The sequence below is a fragment of the Nymphalis io genome, chromosome 10 (genome assembly GCF_905147045.1).
Source record: "Nymphalis io chromosome 10, ilAglIoxx1.1, whole genome shotgun sequence".
In the NCBI taxonomy this organism is placed as follows: domain Eukaryota; kingdom Metazoa; phylum Arthropoda; class Insecta; order Lepidoptera; family Nymphalidae; genus Nymphalis; species Nymphalis io.
This window is the reverse complement of record NC_065897.1, coordinates 6078876-6095909: the sequence shown is the minus strand read 5'-3', so window position 1 is coordinate 6095909 and position 17034 is coordinate 6078876. Positions and strand designations below refer to the sequence as shown.

General features: G+C 32.4%; 1 protein-coding gene across 1 annotated transcript; it reads right to left on the bottom strand.

Moving 5' to 3' along the window:
• Nucleotides 1–202: 202 nt before the first annotated feature.
• On the bottom strand, nt 203–15944 carry LOC126771225 (protein expanded). The gene is made up of 4 exons (XM_050490985.1): nt 15771–15944; nt 4759–5010; nt 4410–4489; nt 203–4325 (listed from the first exon to the last, which is right to left on the bottom strand). Exons 2-4 carry the CDS (start codon nt 4979–4981, stop codon nt 849–851), a joined length of 3780 nt encoding a protein of 1259 aa, XP_050346942.1. The 5' UTR covers nt 4982–5010; nt 15771–15944; the 3' UTR covers nt 203–848.
• Between the last annotated feature and the right edge of the window lie 1090 nt (nt 15945–17034).

The window sequence follows — 17034 nt, the reverse complement described above, 5'->3', positions numbered from 1 at the left end:
ACCCTGCTATTCACTACAGTATCAAATAAATGAGTAGCATAATTTGAGTTTAGCACTAGAAATATTTTGTTTCAAATTGAAATATTCTTTTAAATGATTTCACATATTTGTAAACAATCGGCAAATGTTGTAGAAATACGAGCGCCAATGTGCGTATAATGCTGCCAGGTGATAAAAGTAGGTATAGTAAATAAAATAAAAGTCATTTGAAAAAATTTACTATACATTTGTACACATTGGACAATATGATGTACTTAATTAAATAATTACCTGTTAAGTACACAATTGTGAACAATAATAAATAGATGTGGATAATATTACATTTCTATAATTAATGAAAACTTAGCAATGACTTAAATTCAAATATTCCTACTTATTAAAAGTTATTTTCACATCAGGTTAACACATAATAGTGAGTATTTATTATTATTATTTCTGGTTAAAATAATTCACTATTTAATAGAGAATTTAACAATTTATGATTGTTTTCAATAAATAAATTACTTTTGTACACTTTACAACTGAATTTATTATTACTTTGATATTTCTGAACTCAAATTCCTAGAGCGTAAAAAATACATAAAGGGTCTAATTTAAGGAAGGCAATATTTACACATAGAAGAATATTTGAATAGTGATTATATATAAGTTTCATATAAAAGTAATTTTAATCTCTTGGTGATTCTTTAATGTGTAACATTTGAACTAAATTCTAGTACTTAACATCAGTGGGATCATTTTATCATCTAATTTCAGTCTTTAGTTTCAAAAATAAAAAAGGTGGCGGAAGGCTGAGCGTTCATAGCACTGGAAGGATTCACAATCATACTATAAATCCTAAAGCCACATCATGAGCTAGGTTGACTTTTCTTTAATTTAACTGTGCTTGGGTGCATTACATATGTATTGGACAAAGCTCTAGGAGTGTGAGTTTCAGAACCAGGCAGTGCTGGGAGTTTATCTGTAGGATTTCGCCCTAAAATTTTTTTCTGAGATCCTGTCATTACCTTCCTAGTGTTTAACTCTGGTCTATTTTTAAGATCTATATTGTCGGTGGTGTTTTGAGAACACTTGGCACTTTTTCTGTCACTTTCACAGTCACTACCACTATGTTTAGTCAGTTTTGTAGCACCAAAAGCTTTAGTTTGTTTTAACAATGAACGGTCATTACACAAAGCAGCAATTAAAGGCAAATCAAGATTTTTACTTTTTTCTCGCAATGTTTTTATGTCTAGATCACAATTAGAAGTTTTTACTTTCGTTACACTAGAATTATTATTGAGAATGTTGCCATTGAGGGTTTTTGATTCCTTTAAATAACAAGGAATCTTTTTTTTGTGTTCATAAGGTGGAGGAGGTGGTGGAGGCGGTATTCGTCTTGTTTTTATTTGAGGCGGATCCTTGATGTGAAGTATGTTATCATGGGATTTTGTTCGAGCAAAAGTTGGTTCTGCTACACATGTTGGGATTGGAGGCCGTTCCAAATTTACTGAATGGTTACTAAATGAAGTTCTACCAGTCACAGATTGCCAACTAGTTCGAGTGCTTGGTATTTGAATATAAGAATCGGAAAGATTTTGTATTGATCCATACGTTGATGAGGCGGATAAAGATATCGACAAATATGGCGTACTTCTATATTGTAAACTATTTTTATGCATATTGGATAATCGTGATTCTGTCAGTTTATGATCTAAATAGTTCTGTTGCGATATTGATGGGTCTTGAAGAGGGTAGTAAACATAATCAACATCACTATACAACTGTTGATGAAAAACTTGGTTATGGGGAGGTGGTGGTGGAGGTAATCGAGCAACTGGTGGAGGAGGTGGAAGTCGCGGTCGACGGGGTGGCGGTGGTGGAGGTGGTAATTTCATCATGGCGACAAGAACATTTGAATCTACGTGTGGGATTACTTCTCTTGTTGGCGAAAGATTATTGCTAAGACCTTGTGCTAATTTCGACCGTTCTGCCCTACGACTGGAAGCTTGATGTCTTTTCGATTTTTGAAAGCGATGCTCTACGACCATAGGACTTGCAAATGTACGTTCACCAGAAACATTAACCTCCCCAGCTTCAGCTTTTAATATGGTAATCATGGGTTTGGAAGTTACAACTCTGGCAGCAACTTCTTCTTTTTGACCAGGTTGCATTACAGAATTTGATATAGTTGCCCCAGGGTAAGCTGGTGGAGGTTTTAAAGGTGTATTCGAGTGTGGTGCGAGTGTAAGATGTTTATATTCATAAGGCGGGGGTGGTTTAGTAAGACACTTGGGTAAAATAGGCTCATTTTCATTTAAGTCAAGAATATTTGGTAGCGACAAGTTGAGTCCTATGCGACTGTCAATTCTTGTTGGGGGCGTAGGAGGTCGGTCAAAGAAAGAATCATTAGGATAATTGTCATCGGAAGGCGCTGTATCTTCGTGACCTTGGAGGTAACTATCACCGGAAAAGGGCAAAGGTAATTTAACGTAATCTGATACAGAATCAAAAGTGTCACTCACTGACTGATTTTTGGGATAAACCCCTCTACCTACAATTAAGTCGCTCAATTCACTTGCACTTAGTAAATCATGTTTATTATCTGTAGGATCACTTCCATCACCATGGAATGACATAGTACTAACATTAGAATTTGTTCTTTCGCGAAATAAATTTTCTTTATCTTCATGTTCCTTGCTATATTGTGTTACTCCATCTACACAATCAGTGTTACCCAAAGTGACATTTAATCTTAAGTCTTTTGGTGACTGATTGATTCTCTGTGACTTGTTTTTCAATATGGATGAAACACTATCGATATCAGCAAAATCATTTTCCTTTGATGATATTTTATAACTATCGTAATGTGAACCACTATATTCCGTTCTGGTTCCTTTAGAAAGAGTGTACATTTTAGATGGTGCTGTTAGCTCCGAACTACCCATTGTATACACTCCACTGGTCTCACTGGAGGCAGCTAGGGTAATCGGTTGGCCTAGACCATCGTATAAAGCTGATGCTGTATCTTGAGGGTATTCACCGTCTATTTCAGCCGCACTATTATCACTTATCATTGAGTTTTGAGCCGTGTGACTGTATCCTAGTTCTAAGCTGCTAGCATTAGATGCTCTGCTAAGGGTAGTAAGTCCTCCACGTGCCATTATTACGGTGCTACACGATGACGAACATTGTGAACCAGTACATTTAATTTTGCTAGAGGTTGGACTATCTGTTAGTTTTTCACTATCACCAGATTCAATTCTATAATTTGTTGAACAGTTGCCTATATCTAACGAAATATCTCTTTTAGTTACAATTTCATTATCATCTTTATTTTTCTTTATCTTCGTTTTACTCGATTGCAGAGGTGATGACATTTTATTTACAGTACGTACTTCTTGAGGAATGTGACGAATAAAATAAGAGTTTGAGTAGTCTAATAAATGGGCTAATGCTAAACTTTCTGTAGAAGGAGCTGGAGGAGAGTCAATCATAATTTCTAACTCATCTTCTGATTGTACTCTGTCACTTACAATACCCGACGTAGTATTTGAACTTGTAGAGGATATAAGAGAAATTCTTTGTTCATTTTTATTTTGGCAGTATTGAAAGTTAAAAGACTTTAAATATGCGTAGCAATTCTTTCGTTCATTTTCTTCTTTCCTTAAAACATCATTTAACTTAGGCGAAATTTTCATAGAAAACTGATGTGTTTCCTTACATAAAGCGAAAAGATATTTACATTTTTCTTCGCTCGACGAATACAAAGTAAACTTTCCATCTTCAGTTCGTATTTCAAACTTTTTTCTGTCAAAACTCAGTTTACCGATAGAGCTCCATATGAAACTCGATATAGACCCATTGTCAGGTAAAATTTTAATGCCCTTGGCAGTAACTAGGAGCCATACGGTTCCAGGTTCTAATTCTGATTTAGATTGCTTTAATCGATATCTGTGTGAATTAATAGTATCCGGAAGAAGGCAAACTTCACGAATAAATCTCACTTCTGCATCATTTTGCGAAAGACCTCGATGTTCACGATGACAAGCGCGTATAGCTGATGCTACCCAATCACCAGTTAATGATGGCGGAGTAAAATCTTCAACCTTAAAATATTCTTTGTCTTCATAAAGATTTTCATCGCCATACTTAGCTTGCAGTGCTAAACCGATTAAAAGTAAAAGTATTTCGGCGGGTAATGCGTCTCTTAAACGGATATTTTCAAGTAGTTGTAGAAAGTATAAATGGCGTCCGATTTCATCGTGTAGGAGTAAGGGACTTTCGACGTGAAATTGAACAAGCAGGTGAAGCTCCAATAGTGGTTTGCCATTGCCATCTAAACCCTGTAAAAATAAAATATTATTAAGACTATATCTTAGGTATTTTAAGGAACTGACATTTAAAATAAAATGTATGAAAAATCTCACGTGTGTATGAGAAGACCTCCAGCTCTTTGGAGCGTATTTTGAAAGTTTACTTTCTAAATCAACGAACAAGTATTCTCCATCTGAAAGGTATTGTTTTTATTATTATTTGTAGTTAGTGAACTGATCAATGGAAACAGATTACAGGATACGGATAATGGAGCATGTATGTATTAATAACAATAAAAGTATAACGAATAAAAATGCAGAAAGATGCTTGTATATAAAGTATTCGTTAGAAAAAAGTGAAATATTTTCATTGCATAGTGAATCGTAAAATGCCATTTAAAAACTATAGTAACTTGTATGTAATTATTATTTTATATTTTTTTTAGATGTTTTATTTACTTACTTTGCATAACTGCTAAGCCGAATAGCTCGATATCGGCCATGCCTTGAAATTGTGAATGCGCTTGTGCCAAAGCTTTTAATTCTTTGACCCTCGCTTTGGCTTCCACGACGAAGTGTAAAGGCTGAGGCTGGCCGGGCATACGTAGGGACAGGAGGCGTGCGCCCGCGCCGAGCGCACGCGTCTCCCCACCCAACGGCCCGCGAACCGAACACAGAGCGCGCATATCGCATCTCGATATGACTATTACTCTCCCTGTAATCAATTACAAATTTATTTTAATCTAAAATTTAACATATAAGTATGTTTAGGTATTTTATAGCAATGAATTAGCCAATCATTATTAAAAAATCATTAATCTAATGCTTTTGGTAGATGCTTAGTCCAGACGGAATGTGCAGGTCCGCACCATCTGTGCATTCCAAACTTTTTTTTATTACTTTTGGCTTTAGCTACCTGCGCCTTTCAAAAACCTTTACCTACATTATATTTTAGTAAGTCAAATAGAATTAGCTTTTGATATGTACATTTTTTTTATTCTTATAGTAGTAACTAAAAGAAGTAACTACCTTGTACAGACAATTCTTATTAAATTTAAAAAATATGTATGTGTGGATTGTACATTGTTATCATATATTTAGGTTAACCAAATCTTAATATGATAAGTATATCTGAAGTTGATGGAATTCTTTGATGAACAACCATTATCATTAATATATTTATATATATGTATATATTAATTAGCTTTTATTTTTTTAATTGTATATACATCATTTATATAATACCCTAGATAATCGTCCCGGTTTTGCACGGGTAGATATTAAAAAAAAATCCTTTCATAGTGAACGTCTACGTCGGGAAGGAGTAACTGCGACAATTTTCAGGTCAATCGGGCATATAGTTTAGGAGATCTCGTGATGTATTTCGTGCGTATTTCGTTGATATATATAGATTTAAAAACCTATAAACTAATACTTAATCGCATTCGAAATATAAAGAAAACTGTAACAGAACTAATATTTATAATATATTCTATTATTGACACTTATATATATGGTATTGCTTTATTCTCTATTTATTCACACATCAACATAAATTGACCTAATTAAACAAGGCTAACATTTTATTGCTTTATAATTATTCTACGGTAAATTAAAAGCAGAGTGTGACGCGTCAAAAGACTATCTCAATTCTCCGCTTGTCTTTACTCTTTACTACTCGTCATTGATGTCACGAGCAGTTTAGTTGTGACCATTTTAAAAGTCATAATATTATTCTTCTACATATTTACAATAACATTGAATATTATGATATGATTAATAATCACTGTAAAATACGAGAAGTGAAGTTACTCTTAGATATAGCGCCGGGTTTCCGACTCAGCAGAGTCAAGAAATCCTTCCGATAGCAAAGTAATGTTTAAGGTTTAAGACATTTATTTCCTAAAAAAAGAACAAAGTCCACTTAAACTTAGGTCCACTTAACTAAATAACATTAAATATATAGTACTATACCATAACTTATAAGTCTACATTTTGTGCCAGTAAATAACATTTTAATCTTTTTTTGAATATATTAATTGAATTTGCATGTATAACATCTTTTGGTAATGAGTTTTAAAGCTGTGCTCCTTCAAATAATATAGTTTTTGTGCCATACTTAGTTCGGAATGTGGGTAATTCCATTTTATGTCGGTTTCGAGTAAGGTGAGAATGGGTTTTATATTATTTAAGTATTCGTCTTTAAAATAAAATTCTGGCGATATTTTAATTTTGCCAATTAATAAATTTAAATCGTTTGTTAGAATAACATATATAAATAATGCATAGTAAAAGCTACTGTCAATATAAATAATAAAACAGCATGGAAATAGTAATTGTTGATTTTGAGACAGGATATATGTATATAAAAATTGACGTCTTAACTTTGTTAGTTAAATGGTGTGAAAGAGAATGAGTCTCTTGCTACTTCTCAGCTTAAACGTCATTCCCAGAACATGGTAGCTTTACATTTAATATAATCCTGTAAAATGACTATTCATAGTAGCCTTCTTGAATAAAGTAATTTTTAATTTAATAACTAATATTTTGCTGGAATTTGATATAATAACACGTGGTAAAGCTTAATACCAATTTTATCAAACAAGAAAGTCTAGTATTGATCTAGTTATTGATTAAGTTAGTTCTTCATAGCAACGTTCTACACACCGCTTCTGTAGAGCAATATAAATTCAAAACTTGATGTACCTAATAGATATTACGTCGAATCCATTTCTTGGAATTCTTTAGCAGAGGACTCGATAAAATAGAACAAATATTTCAAAAAATGTACTGTCTTGTTATTAAATTTTGTGATCTTCGTGTAGAACTCGTTTCATATGATTTTATACCAAATTACTCTGATAATCATTCAATCAATCTGATTTAAACACATTGCATGTAAGTATTAGTCTAGTATTTTTGAACGTAGAACGTTTAAAAATTTGAAGTACTCTAAGCTTAAACAAGTATATTTATTACAAAATGTTTCCTGGAATGTAGTACCACAAGTTCGATTCGAAAAAACTAGATGCGAATAAATTTCATCGCATCCGGTACCTCTGCGGCTCTTCAGCTCTTGATAGGTATAATAACACGTTTTTTTTGTTTTAATAAATGCACGATAGTTTGAGATGGCGGTCAGGAGCAGCGGGGCGGGGGCATACCGGTTGCCTGCGAAGCGCGCGGCGGGGTGTGGCGCGGCAGTGCGGGGCGGCGGTGAGGCGCGGACGGGGGCGCTACGTAAGCGCGGTAGCAGCGGACGGCGACGCGAGGAATGCGGACGACCTTCAGATGCCGAGCGCCCCTCCTCCTACGCCGGCCGCATCTTGCGTCCTCGCATACCTATGGCGTCGTTGCCTCCACTTTTCGACATCTCGCCACGACTTTTGACACTCGCACATTGTCATGGATGACGGTAATGAACGGAATGATTTAAGGAAACGATGTGCACTGTGGTTTTGATGGATACAATCACCGCTTAGAGAACATTATGAACCAATGACTTAATTTTATAAATTTTAATGAAATCTTATCCTTCACTATTATTTATATTGGATTAAAATATTTAACAAGGGATCAGAGCGGGCTAGTGAAATTTGTTGTTAAGATTTGTTTTATATGAGCATTTTCATTTTTATATATTTGTATTATTATAGAAATCCTTAACCTTCCACGGAAAATGAACAGTAACTATCGGAATTGGTTTATCCAGTTATTTTTGTGTTATATTATATTTTTAAAAATAGTGTTTCTTATTTCGACAGTAATTTAAGGTATATGTGGAGAAAACATGTTTGTACGGCAACTCTGTTTTTGTATACTTATATAATTATTCTAGTTTTAATTTTTAATTGATTTTAATAAATATCGATATAATAGATATGTCGTTTTGTGGAAGTAAATTTAGTTTTACTTGTTTTTTGAAATACGGTTTGGAACTCGTATAGTATGGGTAATGCTAATGATTTGTCAGTAATTAAATAAGCCTTCTACGTACATAAATTTGGTTGAGGTAATTGATTAATAAAGCTTTAATTATGGAATTATTAACTGTCCAAATATCTATAAAATGTAATAGAGGAAATGCCGTTTATGACGTAAAAGGTAAGTCAATCATGTTGGTCTTGCAATAAAGGAAAGATTGTCAACCTTTTTTGTAGCATGTACATAATTCTTAATTCTTATGATTTAAATCCAGATACTTAAGCTGGAACTTACTGATTTAAGACAATAAAATACAAGTCAAATGTCGTTTACTATATATATTTTAAGGATTCTACAAGAAAAAAAAATTACTTCATTATTTATAATTTACACAAAAAAATTAAAAAAAATGGACATGCCTAATCTTTTCGAAGTCTTCACCTAGAAATAATACCGAACAAAGATCTTGGCTAACACATTCCAAGCCATCAATGGTCATTACGCGGATTTAAACGCACCATGCTACTTTACTACTTTTTTTATACATGTTTTTGAATATAAAACTGATTTGATGAGTTTTATGTTTGAAATATTTATTTTCATTTACTTCAAAGAAAATGTTTTTATAAACATTATACTGGAATCCTGTTGTTTATAGTATATTGGTGCTGCCATTATGTCAATAAATTATGCCGACCTAACCCTGATTATGAAACCTTATACTTAAGCTCGTAAGGTACATAATTGTGTATATAAATAAAATATTCAAATTATAAAAGAACCGTCACGCTTCGTTTTAAAAAAAGGTATTTTTTCTGTTTAATAAATATACAAGCAATTCCAATTAAAAAACGCACATTATTTTGAATTATTTGTTTCCCTAGAATATATAGGTATCTATATATAAAAAAAATATCTCACCTTTGCCTCAAATTTATTTTAATCTTATTATTTGATTATTATTATCTACGTATCTTTAATACAACGTAACGTAGTCCTTTATACTTTTTTTGGATATAGCCTTATATGGTGTCAACAAATGTTTACAATTATCATTTATCACTTGTTTTAAGTTTAATTTTATCTTTTTGCTGTTTTGAACATAGTTATACCAATGCGACCTGATTCAAGGAGGCCCCAGCGAGAAATTAGCAATTCTTTTGTTTCAAAATTCGAGATATATGTTTAATTTAAGCAAACCGCAAGAAAAAAAAGTAACCCATATTTCCGCATACGCGATTTAAAGTATATTATTTTTTACGAGGACAACGAGGAATATGATCGTAACTTTGTTCAAAAAAACGATGTATCACTATCACAGGCTCTATATTGGGATTCTGTTGTGTAATAATGATTAAACATTAATAAAATATCTACTGCAGACAAGTTGACTTCTCGTCCAACGCTTGGTAGGCCACTTCGTTTTTATAATAGGCAACTGGGACACTGTTATTTTTTATTGGGGGAAAAAGCTTTTCATACTACTTACTGGTTAGGAAGCATACTCAGAGACATAAACATTAATTGTTTAAATAAAATACACATATTTTTTTACAAATGTACTTGTTTCAAATACAAAAATATGACTTAAAATATGGAGTAAAAATATGACTTAAAATAGTAGTGTATTAGCATACGTAGGAATTTAAGAAGCCTCTCATAGACTGGTTGGCTTCTTAAATTCTAGTCGACCATTGGTTCACCAATACGTATCGAAACAACGTGGTGAAATAAACTTGAATCCTACTCTTTCAAAGGAGGCCTATGCTCACCAGTAAAATATTTGCAAGCTGATACTGCCGTGTATATGAAATAAGACCATAAGTTTATTGAAGATTAAATTTACTTTTAATATACTACTAATTTACTTATAATAACTCTTCAATTAAATAAACGATAATATTGTGTTTCAATACAACAAGAATTAAATATTTACAAACTGTATGAATTCATTTATTTTCGGCCCTTGGTTTTTGTTAGCTTTGGCCTCAAGGTTGATACTCTTTGAAACCCAATTTTATTATCAAATATATATTTTTGGGAGATATGGGAGATATGGATATATTTTCGGATATTGCGCAAAACTAAACCCAAAGTCTACGGATTGACACTAAAACCCATACACAGGGCAGTCGGAGAAATGATAATTCTCTAATATTTATAGAATAATGAAAGCGAGCAATGATTTAGTGGCGATCAATAGCGATAATTTTTTAATTGTTACGTTTGATAAGGTCATACAATGCATTTAAAAAAATACCATTAAATTGATTTAATAGGTACATGGTTTTTGTTATCTCAATTTTAAGAATTAATTATTTTAGTAGATTTCGCTACAGTTTGAAGTACATCTTTTAGTTTCATTACCTTTAAAGTTAAGCGATTAATTTTAAAATCGTCTCAAGATTAGTAATGGTCGAGTAAGAATCTAGTGATATTTATGTTATTGTAAGAACACATTTTTTCATATTAATCGACAACTTTTCCCTTCCTCAACTCCTGACTGAGTGCCAACGCAGAGCGAAAACTTGTGTGTTTAGAAATTTAACGTAGGCATACGTTAAAAAAGAATTTTTGGAAATTTGAACTCTCCTTAAGGATAGTGGAATTTGAAGTAAAAAACATGAAAACGTAAAGCCTAAAACATATTAGATTAAAGTTTATGTAGTGTAGTCCACTGCTAAGTACAATAAGTATATTAGGAAAATGATTACTCTTTATGTATAAAATCATAATGATATTAAATATAATTATGGTTGTGAAGGGTAATCTTGGTGGGGCTGAGATGGCCCAGTGGATAAAACAAGGGGAATTTAATTCTTATTCGAAGATTATCTAGAATTTGGGTACAAATCTTGGTAAACATCACTTAGTTTTAAATTAACTTTAAAAGAGATGTTATACAGTGCATGATAATTGCACTATAAAGAGCAGTTAGTTCGTCAGAGTACGTTCGGTCGCGCTGACTTACCAATTAGACAGTTTAACTGTTATTAGATTACTTTAAATCATAGTTAGACAGTCTGAATAAAAATGTCTTTGATAAGTCTTTATTTTTTTAAATATCAACTTTATTGCTTATTAACTAAATATTTAGGTTATATTTAAATATTTTGAAAAATAAAATACGCTAATTTTAAGTATCCAATAAAAAACTATATTGCACAAATTCGTCCGTTTCGTAATTCTATCCTTTCTCGGCCAATTTTTTGTTAGCACACCAGGCAAAAATATAAATTTCTCTTGTCATAATTAACAGAAAAAGCTCTTTGAGAATAATAAACGCGAAATATCTTTCATTTCACCAGTAAATTATTTTCTTATTAAAATACACAGTAGTTTATTATTAATTTAATCATAATTATTAAAGGTTATCGTGTCAATCTTACTATCGTAATTATATCGGCAAGTGAATCCTATTTAATACATTGTTCATTGCCGGTTTGACGTAACGAGGTATTGTGTGATTTATTAATACTCCATGAAGATTAAAGCAATTCATATTGTTTATTATATAAGCAGTTACTTTTATACTTTTCAGCGGTTTATGTATATGACGTTACTTTTTTCTCTGTGAAATGTCGGAAATAGTGTGCACTGGATTAACTATACGCCTTCGGTGATATTAATTAATTAATGATCTTTATTAAAAAAGCAGTATTTTTGTGGCCATAATTCCGTCATATTATTTTACTGGTATTTTATGATCTACCAATAAAGTGTCCATATAAATAACGTTACTGTATAATAGTTTTGTAGACAATAATTGGTTAACTGTCGAATGGAGTAATAGGAGTTAGACCCCTCAATGCAGTCGGCATTTAGTACGTGCCGAGCAGCAAGCGCATACGACAAGCGCGTTTATTGTATGTATACATATCATCGATTGGTATATAATATTATTAAAATAAGGGGAAGGTTTACGAGTTGTTCTGAAAATATGAAAAACCGTATTTTAGTAGGATAAATGAATTAACAACAAAACAATTAATTTTCAAATCGTTAAAAAAATATAATAGTTGCCAAATAAAAATTAAAAGACACAAAATCTAGTCACAAATCCTTTATATGGCAACACTAAGTGGAATATTTAGTGAGGTTACTTTTTTTTTTTTTTTATAGAATAGGAAGGTGGACGAGCATATGGGCCACCTGATGATAAGTGGTCACCAAACGCCCTTAGACATTGGCATTGCAAGAAATGTCAACCATCGCTTATAGCCAATGCGCCACCAACCTTGGGAACTAAGATTTTATGTCCCTTGTGCCTGTAATTACACTGGCTCACTCAACCTTCAAACCGGAACACAACAATATCAAGTATTGCTGTTTTGCGGTAGAATATCTGATGAGTGGGTGGTACCTACCCAGACGGGCTTGCACAAAGCCCTACCACCAGTTATACTTATAGTTAGCAGACTAATTATTACTTTATATCTGTAAAAAAAAATCTACAAAAGTAAACTATCACCTGGTAATAAGAATGATAAATTAAAGCATAACTTGTTTGATAAAGTAAGCTGAAAACTGGACCAGAAAAGAATCTTGACGTATTTGTGCATTTCAACACTAAACTGCTCTCGTGACGTCATAGCAGGTACAAAAAAACGATAACCGCGATGGTTTGCGATTTACATATCAAAACAATGAATAATCATTTATTCAAATTAGCTAGATGTAGAGGTTTTTAAAAAAAATATTTTATTTGAAGATTTTCAAAACTTGTGTTTAGCTTTAAATACATTTACTGTTTAGCTAGCTGTTTAGTTTGCTAGTAGCTTTTATACATGTTCTGTTTCGATCGTCCAAATCACTGTCTCCTTATTGTTGTAGAAAACGGAACACGTCTTAACTCTTACCATTACTAACTTTACTAAATTGAATCAAATAGCGGTGTACAATTTCGCAAACTTTGCAATTCAATAACCTAACAACAATAAATTTTATTTGACTATTTACGCACTAAGCAAAGTAATATATACTTGTATTTCAATTCCTTTTCCGAGTTGTCTTATAAGTATATCGTCGGCTTAACAAACGTACTAAGATTATTACATATTTGTTTATCATGGCTCGGGTTTATTTATAAATTTATACAAGATCGAATGAAAATTTAACACTTCAACGTCATCATGAACACAACAACAACGGTTAAGATTTATATTCTATATATAGATAAGTATTCATTTCATGCAATTATGTCGAAAATATATAAATATATTTTTAAAGGACACTATCAAATACAACAAATAAACATGGCTGAAATAGTTATAATTATTAAAAATAAATTACTCAATGTATATATTACTTAATTAAGACGCAGTCTGTTTCGCCTTATAAACTCTGTCTATGGGAAGCTTAAACTTTATTATACAGCTGAATGATACTTAACTATTCAAGAAATCCGCTAAGTTAGCTACTGTAAAGCATTTTGGAGCATCTGGCATACAAGTATTGTATTAAGACGAAACTTAAGCGATAACTTGCTCATTAACCTTTAACTAATGAATTACCCGCATTAATAAACTTATTTGGTCTTAAATAAAACCATATACAACAATAATGAAAGATTAAAGTAAAGTAAATGCATGTCCTGTGTCATCAGTCAATAAATCATTGCTTTATCAATCACTCAATGCTGACCTTGTTTAACGCACGTTGTTTTAATATCCTCAGTGTTACACAGTCTATATACTCGTAGTAAACATGCAACGAAGACGTGTGTACATAGTACATACATAACGATTTGTGTTTAGTTAACAAACCGTTCCTTGTCAATAAACAACAATCGCTTGTATACGATATGATAAATAAAAAATAGAGAGAAATCAATTATGTTTCAAATATTTTCCGGCGAATAGATACTCTGGATTATGCTGTATTATGACTTTCAAATAGGTACTGAGTAATGAAAATATTATTTTAAATTTTCTATTGAAAAACTGGGCCATAATAAATGTATAGAAATTAGCTGTGTACAATGTTATGTTTTTTTATTTATTGTTTAGCTAATGTAGGACATCTAAGTAGAATGTCCACTATTTAATGATATATGCTAACCATTCTTTTTTTTAAGAATTTTACTCTTCAGTTAGTGGCAGCGGTGATATGATAATATTTTCGTAAATATCGTGTTTCATTTTAAATCTATAGCAGAATCCATTACAACCTAAATAAGCTTCAATTATTCAAAAATTTTACTTCTTGTTCCACGAAATAAATAAGTCAACTTAGAAAATACATCAATTTACTATTATTTTTATGTCTATGATGGCACAATCGTGTAGCTAGCTTAGATATTTTTAATAGAAAAATTTCGAACTGATCAAGATTATTTTTGAGCATTTATCGTGGAAACCGCTTAATTAGTTCGAGTGTCATTAAATTTGGTCTTTGTATATATATACCTATGGATACTTTTCCAAATAAGTAATTCATAAAACGCTCAGATGCATCCATATTTATTTTACAGGAATATATTCTTCATATTATTATTCTTTTAGATGCATGTTTTTTCCTTATTGAAATCAATCAAATTTTAAATTTATATTACACCCGTGAACTTCTTTCTTAGGAAATATACTTTTCGAAAACATTGCTGATTTTTCATATTCCTTTACTGTCAAAGCTTGTCTTGCTTTCTAATTTTTAGTAATGTAGAACTTGTTTTTTTAGTTTTTCTTAATCGCGGAAAAAATCGTTGTATTAGCGTTAGGTGCCTTATTGTGATTATTTACCAATATTCTTTACTATAAATTCAATTTTATTGGAGTACAATTAAGTTCTTATTTATATTCAATTGACCAAAATTTTACAATAATTACAGAATGTCTTATATAACTGGAACTTTCTTTGATATTTATGTTTTTGTGTAAACACAAAATGTTATGTATATCGCGCAGATTGTTTAAATATTTTATGAGTATTTTGTACCTACTTACTCAACTTTTATTTAGTCAAGTCATTCCTTTACAAATTACAGTCCAGTTGTTTTTAATTACATCCTACTATAACTATAATAAAAACAACGTAGATGTGATACTTAAAAATATATGTACCTACGTATACAAATGTAGAACAAAATGATCTACATAGATATTTATTTCAATAATCTTGTTTCTAATTTTTTTTTGTACTTTCTACGAAATATGTTAATTTAGATACAGTTAAATTTGCATGTGTAAGTAAGTAACTACTTATCGTTAATATAAAGACTAATTGGATAAAAAAACTGTAAAATTTTATAAAAACACATAAGAGCTGCTTTTATAAAACATAATATGCGTATCGCATTCGAAATACCAAATGCATATCGCATTTGGTATTTCATAAGAGTTTAGTGTATTTTTTGTGTATGGTGGCAAATGCTAAGCAGTGGTATGATTGCAAGAGGAAGGGCGCACGGGCGCAGGGTCAGCGGCCGCGGCATGGTGTCGGTGCGGGCGCGGAATTCGAGCTATGTGTATAAAATAAAATGAAAGTGGCTGTATCGTGAAAGCGCGCGCTTATACTGCGGACGTCCAGGGCGTCGTTGATAAACAACTAACTCACCATTAATAAATAAATCCAAAATTGCAGATCACATTGACATTATACTCCGTACAAAACCGCATCCATAGGCACTTCACTTCACTATGCGCGCGATCTCTAAAACGTAACTTAGCGGCACAACGTCGATGCGCATAATCTCTATAAGCGTGTAGGAACGACTGAGTGAGTGAAGCGACGAGTCCGACGAGGGCGCGTGGGTCGGCATAGGCATGAAGGCACGCGCGGGGCGCGCCACGACTTTGGCTCAGTGGAATGCAGCAAGATAGTGGCGCACGGGTATCGGCCGAGGCCCGTTGTAGGCTGGAGCATACAGCCTCTGTATGTTAGGACACACCTCATCGGCGTCGCCGAACTCGTACGCGGAATGCGAGCGATTAAATATGCCATTATTATTATAGAAATAAAGATATAATACTTTAGATATGGTCACAAATTATACGTATGCAAAAATTAGAAAACAGTCTCTTTTGACTGATTGACTTGGTAAATTATTACTAAGTTACAATAAAACATTAACATTAACAAATTATGAAAATCGGGTAAGTATATACATAATTCGAAACACAGATATCTGCTGAGAAGTGATAACTTCCTAATGTCTATCAAAATGAACCTTTTATAGGTAAATAAATTAATTAGGTATATCGTGGCACGTCATCAATACGGGTAATTTTTTACTTTTATGTAGTATACCGTAACAGCCTGTGAATGTCCCACTGCTGGGCTAAAGGCCTCCTCTCCTCTTTTTGAGGAGAAGGTTTGGAGCTTATTCCACCACGCTGCTCCAATGCGGGTTGGTAGAATTCACATGTGGCAGAATTTCAGTGAAATTAGACACATGCAGGTTTCCTCACGATGTTTTCCTTCACCGTAAAGCACGAGATGAATTATAATCACAAATTAAGCACATGAAAATTCAGTGGTGCTTGCCCGGGTTTGAACCCACGATCATCGGTTAAGATTCACGCGTTCTTACCACAGGACCATCTCGTGTAGTATATGTGTCTTTATTTGATTTTAAGTATTTTATAGGAATGTTTACTCTATCACATGAGTGTGCGTTACATTTATGGTGGCTGACTCATGAAATGAAAAATAAGCCTATTTACTAGTTGAATGAGTAAAAATATAATAATAATACTAATGTACTAATAATGTACTTGTAAATGACAAATAACACTGACGTCAGAGTTTATAATTTATGTAAACAAATCAAATCATAGTCCACAAATTGGTAACGAAGCGCCTACTGTTTGTTTGTGAC